Source organism: Lissotriton helveticus, chromosome 3_1, assembly GCF_964261635.1.
Source record: "Lissotriton helveticus chromosome 3_1, aLisHel1.1, whole genome shotgun sequence".
Taxonomy (NCBI): domain Eukaryota; kingdom Metazoa; phylum Chordata; class Amphibia; order Caudata; family Salamandridae; genus Lissotriton; species Lissotriton helveticus.
The window spans coordinates 1,690,420,286-1,690,446,509 of record NC_136061.1 but is presented as its reverse complement, the minus strand read 5'-3'; the positions used below and the strand labels follow the sequence as shown (position 1 = coordinate 1,690,446,509).

The window sequence follows — 26,224 nt, the reverse complement described above, 5'->3', positions numbered from 1 at the left end:
GAAGCCCAGGCCTGCCTGGTAAAGATATGAGGAGGAGAAGAATCCTCCAGACAAATGTGTGTATTGCTGCATTCCTGGGAGCAGGGTGTGGACACATGGAGGGAAAAGAAAGAGACTCCCTTTACATTTCAAAAGACTGCTCTTTGATTCAGTGATAGATCATAATGAAGGGCCTGGACCCGTCTCAGGAAGGAAGATGGGGCTGTTAAGAGAATCACAAAGGGTAGGGCTGAGTGTCTGTTATTAACCTTTTGATGCACTTATTACTGTGGTTAAAATCCAGGAGTGAACTCTGGTCACTCTCATGAACTGTGTTGTGGATAATTAGCTTCGGAATCATGCCTGCTGTGACCGACATTTTATAAAGGAAGATGAAAAGGAGAGGTTCCCACTTCAAAAGAAGCAGAATCCCAACATGAAACTTCAAAGACTATATCAAATTTGGTGTCTAGAAAAGGACTTTAAGAAGGGGAGGTTGAGTCCCCAAACATTTGTCATCTGCCAAGCAGGCAGATGGGCTGTGCGAGAAGGGGAAGCTCTGCCAGACTTTTGCCTGTGACCAGGACTGGAGGGCAAGGCTGCTAGTGTCGCTGCTGGGTGAGAGGACAACACTTAGGGAATCCAAAACAACCTGACATGAAGCCTGGAACACTAGCACCTGCCTCCTAGCCAAGACCAGTGTGCCCTGTGAGGAAGAGGAGAGCATTGGAGAGAGTGAAGTCCAATGGGGAGCCCTACTGTGAGGGCTCCCTATGTGATGTATAAGGGTTTAGTTGTGCACCAATCAGGCCGTAACCCTTGTGCAAGACTGTTTTCAATGGCCCTAGCATCCTTGGAGAAGGCCACCGCACACTGTGCCAAGTACTAAGCAATGTAGAGGGTGTCAAGCCCATCCAGCCTTGTTGCAGGGATCCCATAAGCCAGTGGGTACCCCTGGTGAACAAGTTATGTGACCTGCATGCCAGGACTTGGGAACACCTGAGTAGTGACCCTGGACCCCGTATGCCGGGAGAGACAACCGTGGTGTGGGCCATTGCACCTGAAGAGTGTGTGTTGCATCTGGAAGGTACTGTGGCAATCCTGTATGCCAGAGGTGCTGCTGGAAATAAACCAACAAAGACTTCGACCTGATGCCTGAGATTGTAGTGAGACTGTGACCGGTGGGTCTAGCCGCTCCTAAGGATCTACCCTGACTGACACCCATGGGCCAGGAGGACCGAGAGGACAACAACACACCCTCACAGGACTCCCTTGCCGGTCAGCCTCACTTTGCAGTAGCTACTTCTACATTTTTCTCCACAGCAGCAATCCTGTTTAGTTGAAGCTCTAAGCAATGGTATCTTACCTCATGGAGCCCTCATTGGCTACAGTCTGCTGTCTCATACCACTGGAGATTTTGAACTTCCAAAAACGGGTCAAAGTACGAACATAGCAACCTTCATCACTGCTCCATGCAGTGGCTCCGGGTTGACAATTCCTCCTCCTCGGACAATGGTGGCTGCCTTACCCCATGAACTATACCTTCTCAGGAACTTTCCTTTGTAAAATGTTTTAAGTCCAAGGTAAGCTGAGACCGGGCTCAGCACATCTCGTCTACCTGAACTGATTTCCATCTCAGTCAGACTTAACTGTGGATTTTGCCCAGATACTAGCGGTTGGTGCTTTGATCTTTTTGGGCACTATTTTCATTTAAAACTTTAAAAAAATCACAATCTAGTTCGACTGTTTGGATTTAATTTGTTTTAGTGTCATTGTATTTTTAAACATGTTCTTTATTATTCTCAATTGGTGTTGGATTTTTCTTGTGTGTGTTTTCACTCTATTACTGTTTATATGCTGCATAAATACCTGAAACATTGCCTCTAAGTTAAGCCTGACTGCTTTTGTGCCAAGCTACCAGAGGATTAAGCTCAGGTTAATTTAGAGACCTTTGTGGTTCACCCTGACATGGATTGTGGTGTTTTTTTAGGGGGATTCCCACCCCCTCTAGCAATAACAATTTCTTCAACACAATGCATGAGATTAGGAGCTTTAAGTGATGTGTATTAAAAAATACATTCTTTAATGCAAAATGATTCATGCAAATTAAAGTATGTGTATTAAGGAAGCAAACATGTAATCATGCAACTAAGTACCTGAACACACAGGAGGATTACATTATTTCAGTTTGTTAATATGCTCTCCATATTCGGGGTTTCTTTTGCCTCAATGACCTCAAACCTACAAGCAAGCAAATCCATGGAAATATAAATGTTATCAACCTGACCCGAAATGTTTCTCAAAACTCAGAAAACAGTGTTCTTTCTTTGTGGCTAACAGTGAATCTGTATTTCTGAAAATAAAATCTTGGTCTTCAGAAAATAATACGTTTCAGAGTGACCTACATGCTGACATCCCTCAACGAGGCAGAATGAAGCATTTATGGATTCTGCTTGTGTATTCTTTAATTTCTGTGTCGAGGATTCTGACACAATCCACTATATTTTCCTAATCAGAACATTTAGCCTCTGGCCATGAACACTCCAAAAGCATTCTTAGTCAACAAGAAACAGCTGGGTTTGAAATTTCAATGCAATGTCTAGTATTTGTTTGACACAATAGTGTCGCTATGAACTATATTGAATGACTATGGATTGAATTGATTTGAATTAATCACCTTTGGGTTCGTTTTTGCGAATAGGTTCTATAGCAGGGAAAGGTTCTAGAAGGTACTTTGGCAAAGCATATACATTTGTCCAATCATTCCAATAGATTACTTCAAGATGAAAGCATTACAATAGTATTAGGCTGCGATTTTAATGCTGAAACCTCATATTTATATAAACTAAACTCAGTTAATCACAGCAAAAGTAGACTCGTGCTTATGTATTACTTAAAAGAACAAAGTCTCCATTCATCAGAATTTTAAAAAATGCTGTTCTGAAGGGGAATGTTTACTAAAGAGTTGCATTGCCTCTAGTATAAATTTGCCACATAAAACAAAAAGTATTTGATGATCTCCGTTAAAGCAAGCTTGCCTGGCTTTGTTCCAATGTGCGAGTTACATCCATATTGACATCATTCTATGTCACCTGCATTAATGGCCTAAAACGAGGCAGGCGCAGATAATATTAACTCATGATTCTCAATGGATCCCGAAAAAACACAGCAGAGTTCAGATATGGAAGAAGACAAAGCTTGCCATATTTCTCTCAATGGGATTTAAAAACCCTCTAATAACCGGACTATTGGTAGTAAGCGATGCCTTCAAATGCTTTTCTTCATTATTAATTGTATAGGACCTTAGCACAAACACTGATAGTTTTGCCTTTGTCAAATCAGTCTAATGCAAGAGCTAAAGCAAATTACATTATTTACTAAATGATTTATTAATAATGTGCAGTATGTACTTTTGAAAATGAAGGGGCAGATTAACACGCCCCGTGCCCCACCGGTGCATCACGTTGCGTGACTCACCGGTGGCATAGCCTGCTAAGGGATATTTACAAGCACAGGTAAAGTCACCCTGCGTGACTTAACCTTTGCTTTAAAATATCGCCCCTGTTCACGCAACACTTTGCGTGTTAGGTGCGGGACATGGGTGTTACTGTGGGCGTACCCACGCAACACCCATGTCCACTGATGCATTTCCAGATTTACGAGATATCGTAAACCTGGAAATGCGTCAGTTTGCTACGTGGCGTTGCCAAGCGAAACAAGCAGAAATGTTTTCATTTCTCCTTGTTTTTTCATCTTTTAATGCGTACTGCATTCTACAGCACACATTGGAAGAGGAAAATGCCTGCAGTGATTGCTTTTGTGCAGGAAGGGGCCCCTTCCTGCACCAAACAAATCTCCCCATGGCGCAGGCATCCTTGCACCATGGTGCAAGGGCACCTGCGCCAGCGCATGGCAGCTGTTTCTGCGCCAGCCCAGGTGAGAGCACAGGAATGTGACATATCATTGTAGATATGTAGCATTCCTGTGCTCCGAAAGTGCCGCAGTATGGTGCAGCAAAAGGGCTTGCGGTAGAGCGCTGCAGCACTTTCTTGTAGATCTGGCCCGAAGTGTGTTCAATGCAAGTTTGTAAACGTTTTGTTTCGATGAATTAAAATCGTACAATAGGGAAAGCTGTAGTTACAATTCATAAGAGAAAATTGTAGGTGAGGAGACATCGAACGGGTATTCTGTTTGGTGGGTTTGGGCTCCAGGCAGGATTATAAACTGATGTAGAATCCGTGTCTGGGTAAATACTGCTGGAGTTTTTCAGCACATACTTGTCCGGGGGCTACCCAGTACCAGTAACTGCTACTACTGGACAGGAGTGGTGGGGCGGGGTGAAGGATTATGAAAAAGATCAAAAATAAATTTAAAGAACACACCTTGCTCTGGTTGCCCGGGCGCCGCCTCTCCTCCTTCATCTTCCTCGAGACCAGCAGCAGGAAGCACCCGGGCTCCCAGGTTCCCCACAGCCAATCACAACCAGGGCCGGACTGGGAACCAAAACCGGCCCTGGCAAAGTGCTCGGCCGCCCCCCCCCGCCCCCCGGGCGGGAGGGGGGCGAGCGCTTTGCCAGGGCCGCTTTTCAGCCGATTTTGTTACAGGGCCGATTTTGCAGCTATGCTGCAAAAACGGCTCTGCAACAAAAACGGCCCCCAGGGCCCAAAACCGGCCCCCACCCTTGCGGCCGACCGGGGGATTGCCCGGTGCCCACAACGGCCAGTCCGGGCCTGATCACAACGCTGCAACGCAGTGTTGTTATTGGTCTGAGCGCCATGGTTCGGCTATCAGACAGGCAGTGGGAGCCTGGGCACGTTCTCCACCCAGGCTAAAATGCAGCATTGGTGGAGAACATTCAAAGTGCACATCACACTTTGGCTGGCCGTAGACTGATGGCCACGGTGTAATGCGCACTTACAAAGTGCCCACCACTCCTCCCCCTGCAGTGCTCTGGCGTCACAGAGCCCAGCTCTGCCCCAGCTGAACCACTGCAGTAGGAAAAATAAAATGATAACGTTGCATTATTATCATTTTATTTTTTCTTCTTGAACTACACGGAGAGCAGTAGGGATAAGTTCCTTCGCCTTAGCGAAAGAGCCACCTCTGTCCAGCACCCTGAGATGAAAGTGCAGATGTGCAGAATAAAAAAGTCTCTCTGGCTGCTTCCTAGAGAGTAAAAACGAAGTCACTCAGCAGTCTTTAGTCTTAGGCATTTGATATTTGTAGAGAGGGATCCCGGTTGCCAGGATTTCCTATGGATTTGATGCTAGTGCATATTCCCCGGCTGGGGACCTAACCTGGATATCACAGCTATATTCGGGAGCCAGGGGCTAGGTATGTTTTTTAAAGTACACGTGCAAATTAACAGCTTTAACATGCGTATATGCTGTCTGGAATTTGTCAGCGAACTCGGGGGTGCCAGGATCCCCCGGGGTGTTTACTCTCCAACTTGCAGCCTGGCCTAGATTTCTAACTATTCAAAGAGGTTTATAATTAAAAACGGAAATGCACTCAGTTACTTGTTGTAGTATTTTTTGTTCAAATTTGTTTCAAAGTTTCATGAAGCGAGAATTCAAACATGCACAGTAACAGCTTTAAAGTGCTTGTATGCTGTCTGGAAATTTTCAGGGAACACCAGAGCTGTAGGATAGCCCTTGGTTTTAATATTCGTGGTTCCTCTCCAGCCAGCAGCCTGGCCGGGGTTTCTGACTATTCCACGAGGTATATGTTAACACCGGTCTGACTGGCATTTTGTTCAAATTTGTTTAAAAATGTCATAAAGCGACAGTTCAGATTAGGGTTGTTGATCTCTTTTTAAAAGCATTGTATGACAAAGGTAAGGCCAGAGGTTCCCAAGGTGCAGATTGACTAAGGATTGGTCCAGGTAGTCTTTAAGTCTATTGCTGTGCTTACTGCGATTCGTGTTGTCAATTGCAGCCACAGGATGTTGTTTAGTGTGATGGGTTTCTGCGTGTTTTAGTTTAAAGAAGCATTTGACAATAGCTCCCTGTTGTCCTGTTGATTGCCTCGTTAGCCCGAATTCCCGCAGATTTTTACTTGGAGAGGAGCTCAGAGCAAGGTTGATCACACAGAGGTAACATTTTGTTTGGAGTTTGTCCAAAAGAGCTGAGTCATAACCAAACAAGGCCTCACTGCAGTATGTTACAGTTTCAGGAGTTTTGCTATTAAGACTTTCAGGAGAGGATCAAGTGTTGGACCTTTCAGTTTCTTTACCCAGGATACTAAAAGTGACTGTGAAGGCATTGCTCTTGTTTGTGAGGACTCAGAGCTGTTGTTTGGCCAGACCCTTGTCATATAGCAACACCCCGAGGAATTTGTGTTGTTTTACTGTTTTTAAGCCATGTGCTCCAAGATGCCAGGTGCCATTTTTCTTGTGTTCCCTGCTAACCAGCATCTCCGTCGTTTTGTTTCGATTAATGACCAAATCATTTTGTGTCGCTTGCAAGTGGAGTAGGTTCATCATCTCTGCAGGCCCACTTTGGTTAAGCTACACAGGATCACATCGTCCATGTATAATAGATGGTTCAATACTGTTGTGCGGACGTGTGGAGCATGAATGTTGGTTTTGTCAAGGGCCGGTGAAAGAGGCTGAAGAGCCATGAAGAGGTTGAAGAGGCATGAGGCCAACATGCATCCCTGTTTTAGGCCTTTTTGAGTGTAGATTTTTCTACAATTGTTCCAATTTTGATCCGCACCTATGTTTTGGAGTAAAGTGACTCAATGACTCTAAGCAGGTGTGAAGGGAATTGCCAGGCCCTGAGCTTCCTCCAGAGCTTTACTCGGTATAGACAGTCAAACTCCAAATTATAGTCAACAAAGCAGAGGTAGGTCATAGGGTACTGCTTCCCCATTTGGCCCAGAATGGTGAACAAGGTGAAGATGTTGGTGACTGTGCCGGAACCTCTCGTGATACCGGATTGTTTTATTGGGATTATTCGATTTATCTCTGCCCAGGCACTCAGGTCATCTAGGACAGCGGATGCAAAGTATTTTGCTTTATTGTCTAGGAGTTTGATAAGATAGTAGGCTTCTGGTAAGGTTTTATCTCCTTCTTTATGGAGCTGGGTAAAAACAATGCCTCACCATGAATCAGGTATGATGCTCATGTAGACTGCTTTGGAAAAAAGGGGAGTCAGCTTTCTTACCCAGTACTGTGGATCGTGTTTGCAAATAGCCTTGGATAGTCCACTTGGGCCAGGGCACTGTCCCTCCTGCATTTAATTATGACTTTCACTGTATCTTATTTGAACAGTTGTACCTCTAATGAGTGAAGGGAGAACCATAGATCTGGTACCTGGCTGGCCCCCTGCAAGGGGTTTCATTCTGATGGACGGTCTTGCATGGTGAGGCTGAGTTGTCTAATAACAGCAATTCAGAATTTGCCTCTAAGAGAGATGTGGGCACGAGGTTATTTATGAACAACAGGGGGGGGCGGAGAAGGGACAGTTTGAGTGTGTGGGGGTAGGTTGTGAATGGCGCTGGCCTCGCGCCATTAAGGTAGTTACCACTAGCGCAGGCCCCACACGAACAAGCCGCGTGGACTGACACAGGGTTTACAACGGTCTGACGGTGATGCAGGACTATTAGCTTGCTCTAGTCATAGACCTACCAGGTTGTATAAAGTATACACCACAGCCCACTTCCGGGCCCCTAATGAGTTTATGAGCACTATCTGGTCCTGAAGAATTGCCTTTAGGGCATGAAACATGTTGACCACATATGAGGGTTGAAATGAGGCCATACTAATGTAAACCTTGGTCCTCGATACCCCTCTCTGCACTTTTTAATAAGGTGGCTAGCCACATGAATAAAGGATACTTTGTGGACTAACCAACTTTTTTTAAACTTACACTTTGCTCACTACCCCACTTCTCCAGGTCACTCACACGCTAGCAAAACCATGGCAAGGAACAAAAGATCTCCATAAAAGTGTAACACTTGTTGTTACCCGTCAGGCATTGCAGCGCCGGCTTGACGTTGGAGCAGGAAGCCGATGATGTAAACAACACCACAAAGGCTGAACGAAACATGTCATCCAGCCTATTAGTTGTGTGAGGTTTCTTAGTTCCGATAAGGGACCTGCTGATTTCCCAGACTGTTAACTTCACTATTAAATTCAGAGAGAGAGACTCTATTACAGGAACATTCCTAGGGGAACTTTGTACAGCGTTTTTGTTACAGGCACGAGGTTATTAGCTGCTGAGAAGTGCTTTTTTAAGGAAGCAGCCCAACACTCTTCCCTGAAGGGAGTGTTCCATAGGGGTTGCTGCTGTCGATGAAAGTTGTTCACGATTGACCAGCGGTTTGTTGTGTTAGGTTGCTTACTATCATAGAACAGTTTGGCCCAAAAGGCATCTTTTTTTCTGTTTTCGAGTCAGATTGACTTGGCATATTCTATTTTAGCAGCCCTTAGACTGTCCATGTTGCGCGTTGTTTTACAATTACCCCTTTCAGCTAGCCTCAAGCCCTGGATTAGTTTTTTCCTAGGCGCATGACAGGCTGCTGATCTCTTTTTAGGTTTTTGGCAGTGACCTTGTGAAGCTAAAAATTGTGTGTCCTGGGTTGGCTATCTGTATTGCAATTGTTGATTGCAAGTACGTCAGTTGTGAATTTTTGCCATGTGTAGTTGATGCTGAATTGGGAGCGGAGTTCAGCAGGCCTGCTCTAAACAACCTTTCTTTTTTGGCCTAAAGCCAGTATTTGTGGAAGGTGGTCACTCTCGCAATGCTTTGCGATTTGGAAAGAATGAATAGAGAGAGCGATAAAAAAGTATAGCCAATGATGGACTTCAACCGTGGACCAATGTAAGTGAGATTTGCCAGGCAGCCTTCGGGTGATCTACCATTGAGTGCTCTCATCCCAAGGTGCTCAATGTCTAGCACAAAGTTCTCCTCACGTTTGCCCATCTGGTTTCTTGCTTTTGACACCTTGGGCTCTATATCCCAATAATTATTCTGTTGAATAAGAAATGTGTTGGTTGATCCAGAGCTGATCAGATTCATGTTGAAGTCTACCATGATGATAAAGTCAGTTTCCAAAGTGCAGTGCATTTGATTTAAGATGATTGATTTGATTTTCTTGATGACATTATTTTTTATTCGAATGTAGATGTTTATTATGATCAAGGCTTTCTTATGCGTTGTACTGGTGAGTAGTGAATTCAGGATACCAGGTCCCGGGTCTGACAGCGACTCTATATGTTCTGCAAAACTCAGTGCAAAATAGGTGGCCAGTCCCATGGTATGGTGGCCAAATCTTTTTGATTTTTCTGTCGGGTTGTGATGGACTAAGTACCCTTGAATGCATGGTGGCAAGACTGCCCATGTCTCTTGTAGAGCAATTATGTCAAATTGGTGCTGAAAGTGAAAGCTATCATTGGACCCTAGTTTGCTGTCCAGGCTAGCGATGTTCCAGTAGCATAATCTGAGGGACATATGATCTATCTCTTTCTCTGGGTTGTAGCATCAATTTCAACTCCTTGTGTATAGGACTTCAACGAGCCAGCCCCAGTCCAGAGTCTCAGTGTGATTTGATTTTTTGTACAGTTTGAGTTTGAGTCGCTGGTGCTTTATCGTGGGCTGGTAAATTTCTATGCGCTCTTCCCAACACTGAAAGGGTGGATGAATTACCAGAGCATGAATTGCGGGGAGGGTTGGTGCTAAGAGGGTAGGGTAGTGAGGGCAGACATAGGGCATGATTTGTATGCCCCCTCTGTGAATTTAAGGACTAAATTATGCGTTGCTTCGGACGAGAAAGAAAGAAAGAAAGAAAATAACCTATATTCTTTCGAGGGAAAATTCAACTAAAATGATGTTCTCTGAGACAATATGGGCCAGGGAAGGCAGAGTCCTGAACAGGGGAATCTGTAGTAACGTTCTTGTGCCAGGCTCCTTGCCTGGGAGTGGTTGTCTGAGTGGATATGTACCGGGGTTTGTCTCCAGCTGTGGCGCTGCATTGCTGGGACCAGGAGTCACATAAGGTTATTGATTGTTTTCCTGAGGAGTGAGATTTTTTTATGAGTGCGGAGATCTTGATCTGATCCTTGGAGATTCTGAGTGACACTGCAGTGGATCTAAGCCAGCGCCTACCAAATGGGGCTGCCAATTGGATAGGAAGGTTTCAGGGGCCACAGGTCTGGTGTTACAAATGTTAGCGCCCTCTGAGGCACAATTAGATGATTGTTCTCTCGATACGTTGTGAGGTGCTTGATGAATTATGGCACTGTTCTGTGCCGAGTAGGGGAGCATTACTCTATTCGTTAGTGAAAACATGGGGTAGAACCTTTTGAGTTATGTGCTGATTGATAATCTTGAGATGCCCATTGACTGCCATGTGGTTTTATTCTGGCTTTCCTCAGTCTTTCTTTTGTCACTTAGTGAGAGGCATGTTTGAAGGTGGAGGTGCTGAGTCTGGTTGTGGAGAGTCCTTTGAGGGGCCTGTAGCTTTCTGATTTCCTGCTGGGTTGAGATTCTGGTCGCGGGGCACTTGCTAACCTTTTTGGCCCATGTTTAGGGAGCCAGGGCTGACAGCAATTGCCTATCTTGTTTCCGTATTGTCCACTGTTTCATCAATATTTTATTTGTAAAGCTTTATATAGCGTGGACTTGACCCTTGAGGGTGTCAGAGAGCTTTACATATGGTTAGGCAAAGAACATAGGGAGTGCTGATGCAGGCTTTATTGATAAAGTATTTTGTAATTGTCAGATGCTCCCCAAGATTCTCTGCTCTTCTATTGTTGGGCTATATATTTTGACTCTAGGGACTGCTTGCTTGGGTATTCAACAGCATGATATCTGAGGTTCTTATATCTGAGCGTACTGCTTTCTGTACTGTAAAAGTTATTCCTGCATGAACAGCTGATAAAGGCACTGAGTACTGAGTATTGTTGAGAATTGGTTTTCTGTACTTTGCCATGCCTGGTTCATTGTGTGGCCAGCCGTGTGAATCACGACTCATTTCAATCTATATTTTTTGCACTTCATGCTCTTCTCCTCATATGACCACAGGCAACTATGCTGCATTGTAAGTTTCCTAATCTGTGCAGCTAGATGCTGAAGTTGGTGATATTTGCATCCTCTTGAATATAAGATGGTGGTTGAGATGGGCTAGCTGAGGCCCACTTTACCATCTGTAACTAGACCTCGGTCATGCAAGAGATAGTCATGAAAGCTGGGAATCTCACTCCAATTGCCTCTTCAACTGTGGGTTAAATAGTGTTACTGAGCACAGCCTCTACGTCCATCTAGACCACCCAGTCGCCTTTCACAGATGCTTGACCTATCTTGACCTTCCAAAGTCTGGTAGAAAGAGATGTTGGATAATAAAGTGTCTGTGTGAGTGCACTGTGAGCAAAACTCTACCTCTTTCTCTGCTATGTAGGGACACAAAACAAGGAGCTTGAAGTAGTCAAGGCTAGGTGCAGACCAGAGAGACCTAGGTCCAGAACATATTCACATTTAAGTGGGGCGCTGACTGGTGCCCACATCTGCCCACAGAGTTGGCTTCCCTAGTGTGAGCCCTAACACGTTGTGCCCCTTACAGCCCAAAGGACTAAGGCAATGACTTCTAATGGGAGCACAGAGGGACCAGGCCACACATGGAGAAGAGTTGTCAGTGCTTAGGTGGTGCATTATGTTCCCTGTTCTACTTCTGTGGGGGCCATTTGCAGACAGAGCCCCCAGAAGGAGTACCCTTTATGATCTGTCTTTTGAATGTGGCCCATACTGGATTTTAGATCGGTGAAGATTAGGTTTACAGTGTCAAGTAGAGTTCCAGGCTTATCAACAAAGTGGGAACACAAGCAAATAGTTTGTTGGAGATAGCTGTTGGGCTTTGATAATTAGTTTGTTTAATTTAGACATTTTGAAATCAATACATTGTACTTGTACAGTAAGGATGTTTAGGAGGTCTACTTGCACGGCCAATTTAACTGAGTGATAGTTATGAGTGTCTACAGATGCATGAAGAGTCTTTATTAGCAGGGCCCATGTGTCTGAACTTGTGAAATTACCATTGATGGTGGTTGCAGTAAAGGTGGAATAGTGTGCAGTGATAGATCAGATGGTCCAGCCCTGGGTATGGAACTTGTTCTTGTAATGTCCTTTGTTTACCCCGTTTCAGGGGTTAGGAATGTTTTTAATGGCCTCTGCGATCAAATTGAATGCCAACCTCATGGAGGTTGTCAGGTTAAGCTGTGTTGAAGCTCGATTGATGTGCAATACTTAAAACTGGTTGGCTCAGGGGTGACTTTGGGAGCCATGTTGGAGAGTCTTAGCAGAGTTGGAATTTGAATAAGGGAAGAGCCCTTGTGAGGAGTCGCTAGAGTTGCTTGGGTTAAGCTAGAACCCCAGGGCAATTGCTTGCTGGCCATGGACCACAGCCTTCGTGATTTGTTTTTGTGAGTGAAGTAGGGATGGTGATTGCGTAGGTGCAACTAGTTTTTGGCCTTTGGTGGCCTGCATTGGCCCTGGGAGGCGTTGAGCGTGTGATGTATGGACGTCGCCCAGGTGACTGTGAGTCATAGCAAAGCCCGGAAGAAATGGAAGCCCAATCCTTACGGTTAGCAACCCCAGGATTGATGGTGCCTTGGGTTTTAAGTCAACCTAGGGTGGAGTCCCCGCCATCAGACAAGATCAGAGGAGTTATTGGCTCTGGCTGTCCTTGTAAGTTGTCAGTTTTCAAAAGTAATTCTTGACCTGTATCTTTGAGGAATGTGAACCTGTACGACATTTTCTGATTCTTCTCAAACATTTTTGTTATGGGAGAAATTAAGCAGTTGGGTGCTGGCACTTTTGTTTTCTCTCTTGTGGTGAGCTTACAGGTGTCTTTAGTGTTTCAGCACCCCATCTTCCTTGTGGTTTTGGCCAGTCTTGCTCAACCTCATTAGTGAGCTTAGGTTGAGCAGATATTATATTACCTGCTTCACCTGCTGCTTTGCGTCCTCTGGACAAGTTAGTGTTCACAGTTATTGTACAGCTGATGAAAGGTTATTTGGCCATTGAGTCTAGCCTTCAAGAAAGTGGACAGCGAAGGTGGGTTTTGGGAGAGATGTCCTAGATAGCTCTATGACTTGTCTTGGCATGTCTTGTCTTGTCTTGTGATGTAACAGCTTGATGACTATTACATCTCTATGTATTAACGCTGCTAAGGCTTTTGATGTTATAGCTGTTATAGCAGCTAGTATTGTAGTATTGTAGTTAGCGTAGCTGTGCTGTGGTTACGACACCTGGTGGATTGGGTGAGTGTATTGCAGGTTGGGAGAGGAGTGCAGGAAGAGGTGGAAAGTTTGAGGTTGGGGAGCTCACAGTGAGAGACAAGCCACACTGGGACCTAGCCCGGCCGCCTCCTCTCCTCTCCTGCTCAACCTGGTAGCGTTGATTCTGATGCTGCCATCATGCTCACTCAGATCAGGCTCACTTTTACCAAAGTGCCTCCCTTGCCACAATTGCCTCAGTCTTCTCCTGTCACCACTAAACCTGCTCATTGATTTTACAGTGGGCAATGAGTCCTCTAGTCCTGTTCCGTAGGTGTGTGACCTGGGTAACTCATAAGGTTCAACGGACTGCTCTTAGTGAGAGGGTTTCTCAAGGGATGCTGGAAACTGGGTGCAACATCTATTTAAATTTTTTCCTTTCTCCTTGACTCTTGCTTGGCATGGCCTTGCGTGACTAGCTCTTGCACTGCCTTGTTTGCCTTATGCCGTCTTATGAGTGGCCTGGTTGCCACCTACAGGATGGAGCTGCCCGTCGACACTGCATGGATTGCAGGGCAGTCAAATTGTGGTCAAATTAGCGGAGCTGCTCAGGATGGCTGGATGGCTGGTGAGAGGCTTGAGGACTCCAGGCTTGTGAGACTGTCTGGTCTTAATGAGGGAGGAAGGGAGAAGGAATGAGTAGGAGGTGCTAGTATGAGGGCAACAAAGTTGCAATGTGCAGTGGAAATGGTGGGCAGGTGGCAATTGCTTGCTCTCAGCCATGGTTTCCTCACCAAGTGGGTCCTCCCCACGATCCAGAGAGCAGAGACTCATGACTAGCTTCCCCTGGCTTCATCTTCTGTGCCCCGCTCTGTCCTCGGCTAGTATGCTCCACTAAAACACTCCGCTCCACTCCACTTTGCGCTCCCACTCACTCACTAGCTCTCTGACATTGGTGTCTGATGTCAGTGAGTGTGGCAGCAAAACAGTGTAAGGACATCCATACTTAAAACCTATAGGCCTGTAATATAGAAATATAGCATGGATTTTGAAATTGACATGGTGGAAAATGCTATGGTTTAACATGAAGACCCATTTATATTCAAGTTCTAGTTTTTACTTTAAACAACAGTTGTACGAGTTGTTTTCTTCTCTTTGATGCAGACGTTGCAATTTCAGAAGCTACTGTTTATTAGTTAATGAATCGACATGTGTTGGATTAGAGGATTTATAGTGAGATTCACACCGCAAAAGATGTAGATGACAGGGAGGATGATTCATGGGAAGATGTCTTTGAAATCAAGAAGGGTTGTGCTGCATCATTCAAGGATGCATGGTTAAAACATAAGTGTACTCTGGTGAGAAGATGGGAAGTAGACATTTTCCCAGGGTGTGCTGAACTCTTATTAGTCAATATAAAGAAGAAAGATTATTAATGTTCCAACATAGAAAACATCGATTTATGTTAGTGTGTTCCTAGACTAGCTTCTGATTTTTTCCATTCTTTGATGTAGAGCAGATTGACTGAGATTCCTCACTCATCCTTTTCCCAGACGTCTCTTTATGAGAAGTCTTACCTTTACTGGATCTGCTGTTAATAGAGCTGAGAACACTTTCCAGCTTATTCTGCTAAAGCTTGATGCATATGCTTGATACTCTCATCAGGACCCTTCATCGTACCTGAACTGACACCTTTAATCATTCACAAAATTGAACTTGACTTAGTTTAGAATAGGGAAGTTTCTTACTGGAACAGCTTGTTGCATTTTATTGTATTAATGCTTTAATTGATTTGCTAAACTGACTGACCTTATTACTAAATATAGACTGATCATGTTAACCTTTAATGATGAAACTTGTAGAATAATATTTAAAAAGAAAGAACAACTTAAAGATTTGAAAATAAAATCGTTTCACTCACTCTTAACTCTCTTCATTGACTGAATTAAAAACAATGAAAATTGATAAGAGTTTATATTGAATTCAGCTCTTCACAGGTCCATGGATCTTTGATGTCAGCCAGAGATGTAAAGAGCTGAATTCAATATAAATTGTTATCAATTTTCATTATTTTTAACTCAGTCATGTTTTTGTGCAAAGCCATATTTACAAGTCTTTTTAAATGTGAATTTGCTTTGAAAATACATGAGTGGATGCACAGGAATGCTCAGACACCCCCCATATAGTGCATACCTGATGCAAGGTAAGGCAAGGGAGTACGGTGCGCTCCTTTATTTATGTGTGTTACTTTATTATTATTTTTTTAACGGATCCACAAAAATCGGGATTTTATTTGTTTTGTAAATCCCAAAATAGATTTTCTGTCTGGTGTGTGCCAAAAAGATAATGCAACCGTAATGCAAAATCTTAGTAAATCTGGGCCTCAGTTTTCTAATTATCTAAATAAAAGAGAATTCTATATTCTCCATATTGCAATTGCCCGTATTTCTCAAAAACGTCTGAGAACCATAAGTCAGACAAGGCATGAATTTTGCTTTAAGTACTGTTAAAAATGGAGACACAGACTAGCACACGGATTTGATGGACAGCTCTTTCATGGTATCCATTAAAGACACTGAGTTTTTTCAATGATGCCAAATGGCATTTCAATATAGCAATGAATTAGTTATATTTACAATCAGAATGGCTTAACTCGTCTACTATAGGCAGTGAATCCTAATGGCCTATTTCTTCTAAACTGAGAATGTGTCAATAATATATTAATGCTACATGGCACAAAAACAGATAGCATTGCTGCAGAAGTTAGTTTAATGTCAATCCATATACGTATATGATCTGCAAAAGGCATTCCTCATGTGAGATGAGATTATATATTGTGGCCTGAGCCTTGGCATAACGACATTATAGCAATAAATCTTACTTCTGAGAGTAGTAACAGTTGTTAAAGGCTCTCTTCCTGAGTTATAGACCAAACCACAGGTGAGTAACTATAATGATAGAGAGGGTCTTTAACAACTGGTATTGCCAGAGACAGAAGGGCTGTAAAGTTATTTGTACATTCCACTCAACTTCTTGCACTTTGACCTCAAGATAAGGGTCAAATCTGCTCTTCCTGTGGGTCTCTTAATTTATTTGGCCCAGTATCTTGCTGGTCCTGTAGTTTCTCCACACATTTTATTATTACCATCCAAATCAAGAGCACATGTTTTGCCAACCTAAATAGTTCAGAACCCTCAAATACAGTAACTAATTTATTTCTGATTAAGATTAGATTTCTTACCATAGGCAAAGTATTCTTCATATCATTCACTCCCATGGACCGGGTGATCTCTTTCCTCCAGAAACTTGGCTAAAGAATCTCCAGTAAAATATCACTTTGACTATTCCTAGTATTATTCAATAGCTTGGTATTCTTACCATCATAGGGATGACCTGGCTTTTTTTCCCTGTTCAAAACATGTATACTCATAGATAGGAATGTCAGCTTGTCTGGCAAGGAAGTCATAGTCTTCTATCTCAAACTCAAACCCAGTTACTCATTCTCTGGTGCCCTAATTTATCATATGCAAAATAAACAATTGATGAACAGAATGCTGGACAATGCAAATATTCACCCCCAGTCACAAGAATCTGGGTTTAATCCATCATTTCTTTGCTCATCACAGCACCCCAGTTTGGAACCAGCCATATGCAAATCAGTCTTGCCCCTGTTCCTCATGGAAACAGTCCAGCCGAACTGCCAAGCCAGGTCCTCCATGGACCGGAAACAAGCATCCTAGGACCGGTTTCAGGGCGTCACCCTTCATCAGCCAGGCTAACTTAAATCCAGTGGTGTAGTGAGCACGGGACCCACGTCTGGGCATACCCTTCCCACTTAGGGTGACATATGCAAAAGAAACAATTGATTGACAGAATTCTGGACAATGCAAACATTCACCCCCAGTCACAAGGATCTGGGTTTAATCCATCATTCTTTTGCTCACCACACCACCCCAGTTTGGACCCAGCCATATGCAAATCAGTCTTGACCCAGTTCATTATGGGAAAAGTTCAACCCGAACTTTCAAGCCAGGTCCTCCCTGGACCGGAAACAAACATCCTCGGACTGGTTTCAGGGCATCACCCTTCATCAGCCAGGCTAGATTGAATCCAGTGGTGTAGTGAGCACGGGAGCCACGTCTGGGCATACCCTTCCCACTTAGGGTGACATATGCAAAAGAAACTATTGATGGACGGAATGTTGGACAATGCAAACATTCACCACGAGTCACAAGGATATGGGTTTAATCCATCATTTTTTTGTTCACCGCACCACATCAGTTTGGACTCATCCATATGCAAATCAGTCTTGACCCTGTTCCTTATGGGAACAGTCCAGCCCGAACTGCCAAGCCAGTTCCTCCCTGGACTGGAAACAAGCATCCGGGGATCAGTTTCAGGGCATCACTCTTCATCCGCCAGGCAAGCTTGAATCCAGTGGTGTAGTGAGCATGGGACCCGCGTCTGGGAATACCCTTCCCACTTAGGGCAACATATGCAAAAGAAACAAATGATGTACGGAATGCTGGACAATACAAACATTCACCCTCAGTCACAATAATCTGGGTTTAATACATCATTCTTTTGCCCACCACACCACCCCACTTTGGACCCAGCCATATGCAAATCAGTCTTGACCCTGTTCCTTATGGGAACAGTCCAGCCCGAACTGCCAGGCCAGGTCCTCCCTGGACTGGAAACAAGTATCCTGGGACCGGTTTCAGGGTGTCACCTTCATCAGCCAGGCTAGCTTAAATCCAGTGGTGTAGTGAGCACGGGACCCATGTCTGGGCATACCCGTCCCACTTAGGGTGACATATGCAAAAGAAACAATTGATAGAGGGAATGCTGGACAATGCAAACATTCCCCCCAGTCACAAGGATCTGGGTTTAATCCATCATTCATTTGCTTACCACATCAGTTTGGACCCAGCCGTATGCAAATCAGTCTTGGACCTGTTCCTTAAGGAAACAGTCCAGCCTGAACTGCCAAACCAGGTCCTCCCTGGACCAGAAACAAGCATCCTGGGACCGGTTTCAGGGTATCACCCTTCATCAGCCAGGCTAGCTTGAATCCAGTGGTGTAGTGAGCATGGGGCCCACGTCTGGGCATACCCTTCCCACTTAGGGCGACATATGCAAAAGAAACAATTGATGGACAGAATGCTGGACAATGCAAACATTAATCCACAGTCACAAGGATCTGGGTTTAATCCATTGTTCTTGTGCTCACCACCCCACCCCAGTTATCAGGCAGCTTAATTACATCATAGCTTACATTCTCAATTTTTCACATGTGTCTATACTAGGAGTCCTAAATATTAACTGGGATAGCACTACACACCCCTTTACCATGACGCTCTCTGCTGCCCTAAATCTGCTAGCACTCTACAGGTTTAATTCCACCCTCATATTGCAGGCCACATTTAAAAACCCATTTTCTCCAATCTTAAACAGCTATCTGTCATAGCTTTTTCCCCCTTAATTTGAATAGACCACTTTGCTATATCTTTGTCTGTCTCCTATGACCAGTCGTTTACCACTGGCGACCGAACCCTACCACCAATCTATATTTTGCTTCCCAGGCATCTACGGTCTCAGCTGCATGTGTTTTAGTTTGCTCAGAAAACTTAGGATGGTGCTTCTTCTTTTTCTATTTTTTTACCCAGAAGATGGTTGTACCTTCCCTGCTCTGGTCTCGGCTAGATTATGACTACTTTTTATACCTAGTACTTCTGGGTTAATTTCTACATTGGCTTCCATTTGTCTAAAATTTAGCAGTATGCCGTATTCTAACCCTACCCTGTCAGTGATTTGTCTTTTCTCGATCAAAGTAGCTTAATTGGCTCCCTCCAGACAAGTGGTCCATTTTGAAAACAGAATGTCTTTAACACCTATTATAGGACTTGAGCCACCCCATTGTCTTAAATAGAGTGTCCAACATTCCATTGTTCTAATGGTGACAACAATACAACTTTTTGTATTGTTCTAAACATATCTCCACCACAGTTTCTAAGCACTGTAAATCGCAAAAGTTAATATTACTCTAATTGTAGTCATCAGTTTACCTACTGCATAAAGATTACCTAACCTCCAAACGCCGTATTTCTCAGCAGTGAACATTCTGCTTACCTCTCAATCCTCTCAATATTGATGACTGCTCAGTTTAACTGCCATTGACAAACCAATCTTGATTTACTCAATAGAAGCAATAATACACATCTCAGTGAACAGGCCCTTATCCCTCCTACAATGAAAATGGGATTATTGTTCCCAAAAAGCTCCAGACTCCAATCCCTTTCCATTAATACAAAAGCTTTGAAGTTTTACTGCCGCTCATTTTGCCAGAAGATTGAAAAAATATAGCATTGTCTCTCAACTGACTGGACCACTAATGACTACATGGTACATCACCAATTTAGTTCACATCAACAGAATGTCGCCTCTTGACTGTTTTTAGGAATCATAATGTCAATCATAAACTAAACATCAGCACCTCCATGATGTAATGCTCGAGTTTAAGACAGCACAGCTAGGAAACACTGAGCAATATTGGCAAATTCCTTTTCCTGACCAAACTTGTCTGCAGTTTATGTACAACCTGTGAAGATTTCGAATTGAATTCATAGCTGTAGCATCCTTACTAAAAATGGGCATGCAACTCTCTCCTGTGCTTGTGATTGTATTCATGACATAGACACAAATGTTTATTATTGTCTCACCAAGGACACCTGGAGGTGATGGAATTATCATGGAGACAATGGGCCTGATTCAAAAAGGTAAACCTACACTTTTGTGAAAATGTACGATTATTTGCTATCCACAAAGGTATTTTACTAGTAGTATCTTTATAACCGCACAGTCTCCGCAAATAAAAAGATAGGACAGTCCTAACTTTTATGCGCGGAGACTTCGCAATTGTAAAGATACTGCTAGTAAAATACCACTGCGAATAGGAAACAATCGTACATTTACAAAAAATGTGAGTTTGCCTTTGTGAATCCGGCCTTCATGTAGTGCGATTTGTGCTAAACTTTTTGCCTTTTGCCTCCTATTTGTCTGACCCTGTTTTTGTTGGCTAGAGGATTCTGGGCACTTTGCCACTGCTGATCCGTGCTAAAGTGCATATGCTCTCTGTTTAAACTGTGAATATGATTGATTATCCGTGATTGGCATATTTTATTTACTGGTAAGCCTCTTGTAATGTGAAGTGAGTGTGCCAGGTCCTGTGGCCCACATCCTACAAGTGGGCTTGCAGCACTGGCAGTGCCACCCACATGAGTAGCCCTGTAGATGTGTCTCAGACCTATCATTGTAGTGTCATGTTGACCTGGCAAGTGCACCCACTTGGCAAGCCTTAACCTTCCCTTTTCTTACATGTAAGGCACCCCGCAGGTAGGCCCATGGTACCCCATTGGCAGGGTGCATTGTATGTCAAAGGTAGGCCATAAACTAGTGTGTGTGACATGCCCTGATAGTGAAATACGGTGTATTTCATGTTTCACTTTTGAAAGACAGTCTGTCCCATAGACTATCATCGGAGCTGCACTGTGACATTTTACATGTGTAACTTTTAATTGGGACACGATAGAAAAATTTAGTTTAGGCTCTCTGAACTCAGAATTTATTAAGGCACATTTTGGTAAAGGTATTTTTTAAATTGTGTGTTTCAAAATGCCACTTTTAGAAAGTGGGCATTTCCTTTTTTCCATTCTCTGTTCCTCTGACTGTTTGAGTATTCAGCGTCTTGTTTTGGAGTGACAGGAGCTGGGGATGTGCATTCAGTCTAAACAGTCACAAGTGGGGTTGAGGTGTGTCCTACCTTGCCTGGGGGACTCATAGCTGGGCTGAACAGACCTTCTCTTCATTTTGAATGGTGGGAGGAGTTTTGCTAACACCTGAATAGGCTATGTCTCCTTTCCACAATGCTATCTCCACTCCCTGTGATGATGCTGGACCAGGGAGGAGAGAACTGGTTTGGACTGGGCTAAAAGACTCTGTCTGTCACAAAGAGAACAATGAGAAAATGGGGTAAAAGTATGAGACAGAAAACCGCAGGACTTCACATTACTTCAAGAAAGAAGAGGTCCCTGCCGAGAAGAAGAGTGGTAGGACTGTGCGAGGAGGGTTGCCTTTTCCTTGTGGGGGTGTGTTGGCCTACAGTTGATGCTTCTGTCTGTGGTGGAATAAAAGGACTGACACTTTTTGCCCTGCTGTGGTATCCTGCGTTGGAAGAAATCTCAAATGGCCTGTGTGTGCTGGCCTCCTGTTCTAGGAAGCTTAGGGACATCAAAGTTTCCATCTTTGCTTTTCCTGGTCTGAAGAATTACGAGAGGCTTTATTTTCTGAAAAGATCCCTGTCCTTTATTGTTGAGGGAAGCCTCCAGTGTGCATCTAATGGGCTGAAATACCTGCTTGGAGCCTTTATCATTGAAAGCCCTGTGCGCTTTTCCACACAAAATTCTGGGCTCAGCACACCTGCTTTTCACAAATCTGAAAACCCAATTTCTAACATTGTGTCAACTGGGAACTTTCCAGGGAAGAGAAATTGGGGCTTGTAAACCCCTATTGTTACTCCTTATGGCAGTATTTAAGTTGAAGGATCTACATGAAATCACTGTGGGAAAAGTCAGAAATATTTGATATTGCACACTGTGCACCCAGAGAGCTATACATGTGCCCTGTAAACAGAGTCATATTTGTTAGAAATATGTTTTTCTTAGAACTGGTGTCATCGTGTTCCAAATGTACTATACCACTGTTTTGATGTTACTTCTTCCTCAAGATTTTAAATCTTATTTTAATCATCTACAAATATTTATTTTTCAGACAAGAAACTGTGGTGGGCAGACCATAACTTAGCGCAGATGGGCACCTGCAACAAAAAAGATGGAAGGAACCTTACTGTTCTGAGAAATAAGACTGCAGGAGTTCTTCATATGAAAGTGTATGACAAAGAAGCACAGCAAGGTGAGTTATCGGAGATGCCTTTGTACTGCCCTTTGTATTCTAACAGCTGTTTCATGTTCACTCTATCAGGATGAACCATGATTGGTGTCAACTTCCCTCATACTGAATAAATGCAAAGGTCAGTACCAAGAGTGCAGTGTGTGTTGTAGTCTTGGTTTATAAAAGGGAACAGTTCAGGAAGATGTCAACAATCCATTAAATGATGAGATAGAAAGGCATAACTTACAGAAGAGCATCCTGTGATACAGTGCCAAGGGACATCTGAAAGCAAAATGTCACCCCCGCTGTAGATGCTAGCTGAACATTTTGAGTCTGTACAAAAATATGGAAATGTTCGACGTAGTGTAATTTTTGAGCCCACGACTCAATCAGTTCCAAAAACCTATATGCTGCTGCCTAATATCGCCTGTTATTTTATTCTTAGAAAAAGTGGTAAAGTAAAATGCATTATCTGAAGTTTTTAATTCTTTTTTTTTGTAAGGGTTAATATTCACATCTTGTACTTCCCAATTGAATAATTAAAAATTAAAGTGCGTTATGTGCTATTGAGTGCAACACTAGGCTTACTAAAGTAATTACCAATGGCTGACATTAATTCAGGCATTCTGCTCATTACTGTTTTGTTTTTCTCAGTGAGATACCAAAAGTGGAATAGCAGTGCCCGCTGGCCGGTGCGATGCAAGCTGCACTGTACCAAGGAGGCCAAACAAGGCAAAAACATATTTTTGGCCTGCTTTTTGTCAATTGTGTGCGTTCCTGGCCTTGTAATTTTGGTCTGGTAATTCTTGAATGAGTGTTCTTACTGGAGCATGGCAATGGTTTATTTGCATAATTAGATCCCTGTCTGTGGAGACAGAGTGAGAAAAACGATGAACTGGAATGCGACCCAGAGTAATTACTAGTGTCAGTGAATATTACACACCTACGATCTATCATATTTTTAGTTTTTCTCACGGAACTAACTCATTCTTCAAAGTAACTATGAATATCACATCCACACGACTTGTTGGGAATTAATTCTCGCTGTTGTGCTTGAGGGAAGCTGCTTCCTTTCTCGGGGGCTGTCCTGTTAGTCAATCCTTTAATATTTTTTGAGCACATCTTGTTTCATGAGTGTGGGAAATAGTCAGTTGTTCCTGCTCTGAATAAGCTTTTTTGCGCTGTTGAAGAGCACGTTTTAATTGGTATTCCTTAGAACAACGCAGGTGAATTTAAATACACTGAAATCAGGTCCCACCACTAAAATATATTGACGAAAACATCTATATTAAAGACAGTCCCATTAACACCAGCACGGCAGGCAACTTAAGAGCTCCATTAGTATGAAAAATGTGCAATTTAGGACAGTAGAAGGTGCTTAGATTACTACAGCCTCTGGATTTCGAAGTACAATTAGCAACTTCATCTGTCATGTTGACACAGATCGCAAGAGAGTTCCACGAGATCTCGTTAGTCATGAGCCATCAATGGTGTGTTTAGTCTGGACTGAACGAGCTGGAGAATTGTCAACCAGCAGTATCTCTGATTATACCGGCATCTTGAATACATTTGTGTTCTCATCTTTCATCTGGTTCCTACAATTAGGCCAATTAGAATGGCTTTATTTTCGTGAACATGCGTACATGGTTGTGCTGGTATCTCTCTAAGTGCCACAGGCCAATATTTTAAGTGCAGACCATATTAAGTCCTGCATTGAAAGGCCCAGGAAAACTATTTTGGATTCATCTCGAGGAGCAAAGACCGTTTTCAGAGCGTCCATGGGCCATATTATCAAGAAACGGCGATACATTATCGCCACTTTTATCGGCAGGAAACTGCCGCTAAAGCAACGATAATGGGCTTGATAATATGCCCTTGTGAATTCCCATAGAAGCCCGGGTTAACACCAGAACCTGGGCTTCTATGGGAATTCATAAGGCCATATTACCAAGCCCATTATCGCTGCTTTAGCGGCAGTTTCCTGCCGATAAAAGCGGCGATAATATATCACCCTTTCTTGATAATATGGCCCCATGTTCCGGTGTGAACATGGGCTTCTGTTGGAATTCTCCAGGGCATATTATCAAGCCCATTATCACCGCTTTAGCGGTAGTTTTCTGTCGCTAAACCGGTGATAATTTTAACACCGTTCTTGATAATATGCCCCTAAGAGTAATAAGTGTGCTGACATGTCACAATTTTGCACAGCACCTGTGGGCCTTTTTAATGTTAATTGACACAATGCTTTGCATCACTTTGCACCACATTAACGACTTTGTAAAATGTTAGGTAGATAACGTGAGGAACTGTATTATGAGTCACAGAGGTGTAACGGGCATGTGTGCCTTCTTTGTCCACCCCTGGGGCACTTTGGTATTAGAGAAGTGGTTGCACATGCTTATGCGGGCCCTTCTGTAAGCTAAGAGTGATGGTGTACATGCAGTGCCAGCGCTATTTTGAGAGGACGTACTCTCACATGCATGGGGAGTGATCCCATGCAAATGAAAGTAAGACTTTACCTCTGTTCCTACGCCCTATCTGGGACGCAGGCACCGAGGCATAAAGGTCCTTAGGAGGCGCACTGTGAGTGCAACAAAAAAGCTGCTCCAGCCTACCATTGGTGAGCTCCCTGAGGGCAGCTTTCTGGAATGGAGAAAGATGGTCCCATGGCCCCCTAAATATCCCTTACACATGGGTGAATTAACTCACTGCTCCCACTTGCAGGGGGATTTCTATCCCCTATAAAGGTACAGGTGGCTGCTGTCGGCACTGAGAAATATGCAGTGGCTTGTAAGCGGCTTCTCCGTCTTTCACTGAATGCGATGCCCCAGAACAGGCTCGAGTTCGCAGCTGTCATGAGGGCAGTGCATTCATGATAATATGTCACATTGTTCTGATCTGTGTAAAGTGGGTCTGGTACTGACCGGGACAGTTAGCCCATTCTGTAATCGGGACCCTGATGTGCAAGAGTGACTGGGATAGTTTGCATGGGCATTTTAATTGAACGACCACTGCAAGAACCACACTTATAATGAATGAAAATGTGAATTTAGAATAGTTGGCAAATTCTGTAAACTTTTCTGGTCACAGTACGATCTTTGAGACCCCATATAATTCCTCCCATAACAGCTCGAAAACTCATTGGGAACCAAGGCCTAGATGTATCAAGCCTTTTGCGATTCGTTAAGGCCGAAATTCGCAGAATTTTGGCCTTAACGAATCGCAAACGGACATTTTGCATTTTTTGGAATGTATGTGAAATTAGCAAAATAAGGAATCGCAAAAAATTGCGATTCCTTATTTTGCTTAAGCATTTAAGGAATCGCAATTTTGCGATTCCTTAAATGCCATGTATGAAGCTTTTTTAAATTGCGAATTCAGGTTAAGGAATCGCCAATTAACACCAACTTGAGGTTCGTGTTAATTTGCGAAATCCTTTCAAAAACCAAAATTTGGCAATTTTGAGGGTGGCATGTGACACACATACATGCCCATACATGCCCATAGGGCATGTATGTGCGCCATATGCACACACATGTAAGTTTCAGGGGTGCAGCAGGGTGTCCATGAGACACCCCTACACCCTTGAAATAATTCTCAAATTGCGATTAGCAAATTGCGAATTCGCAATTTGAGAATTACTTCACAATCATTCCTATGGGCCTCCTGGCCCATAGGAATACATGGGAAATTATTTCTTATTTGCGAATTCGCAAAATGCGAATTCGCAAATAAAGAATAATAAGGAATCACTAAAAAAAAGCGATTTTTTACATACATTCCATTATGCGAATTCTAAATAGCGATTCGCTAGAAATCGCTATTTAAGATTCGCAAAATGGAATCTTGATACATCTAGGCCCAAGTTTTAAGTTTCACACTTTCAGCACTTCCCTCCAGGGCACCTTGACAGTGCTTATGGTTGGGTTATAATGAGCATGCACAGAGTGAGAGGGATTTTCTCAATTGTCATGGGGTCATGCTTAATGAACGTTTGGGGTATCATTTCTGGCCTCTATTGCAATACAAAAATATAGCCTTTGTAGGCAATATGAAGTATTTACAGCTTACGCAGGGCATGCA

At 43.4% G+C, this 26,224-nt stretch overlaps 1 protein-coding gene across 1 annotated transcript in view; it reads left to right on the top strand.

Moving 5' to 3' along the window:
• LRP1B (LDL receptor related protein 1B) overlaps nucleotides 1-26,224 on the top strand; it is a 3,812,342-nt gene that overhangs the window by 2,411,963 nt on the left and 1,374,155 nt on the right. Inside the window, exon 33 of the mRNA XM_078683424.1 lies at nucleotides 22,022-22,162. Within this exon, the coding sequence (XP_078539550.1) occupies nucleotides 22,022-22,162 (141 nt within the window). The remainder of the gene's footprint in view (nucleotides 1-22,021; nucleotides 22,163-26,224) is intronic.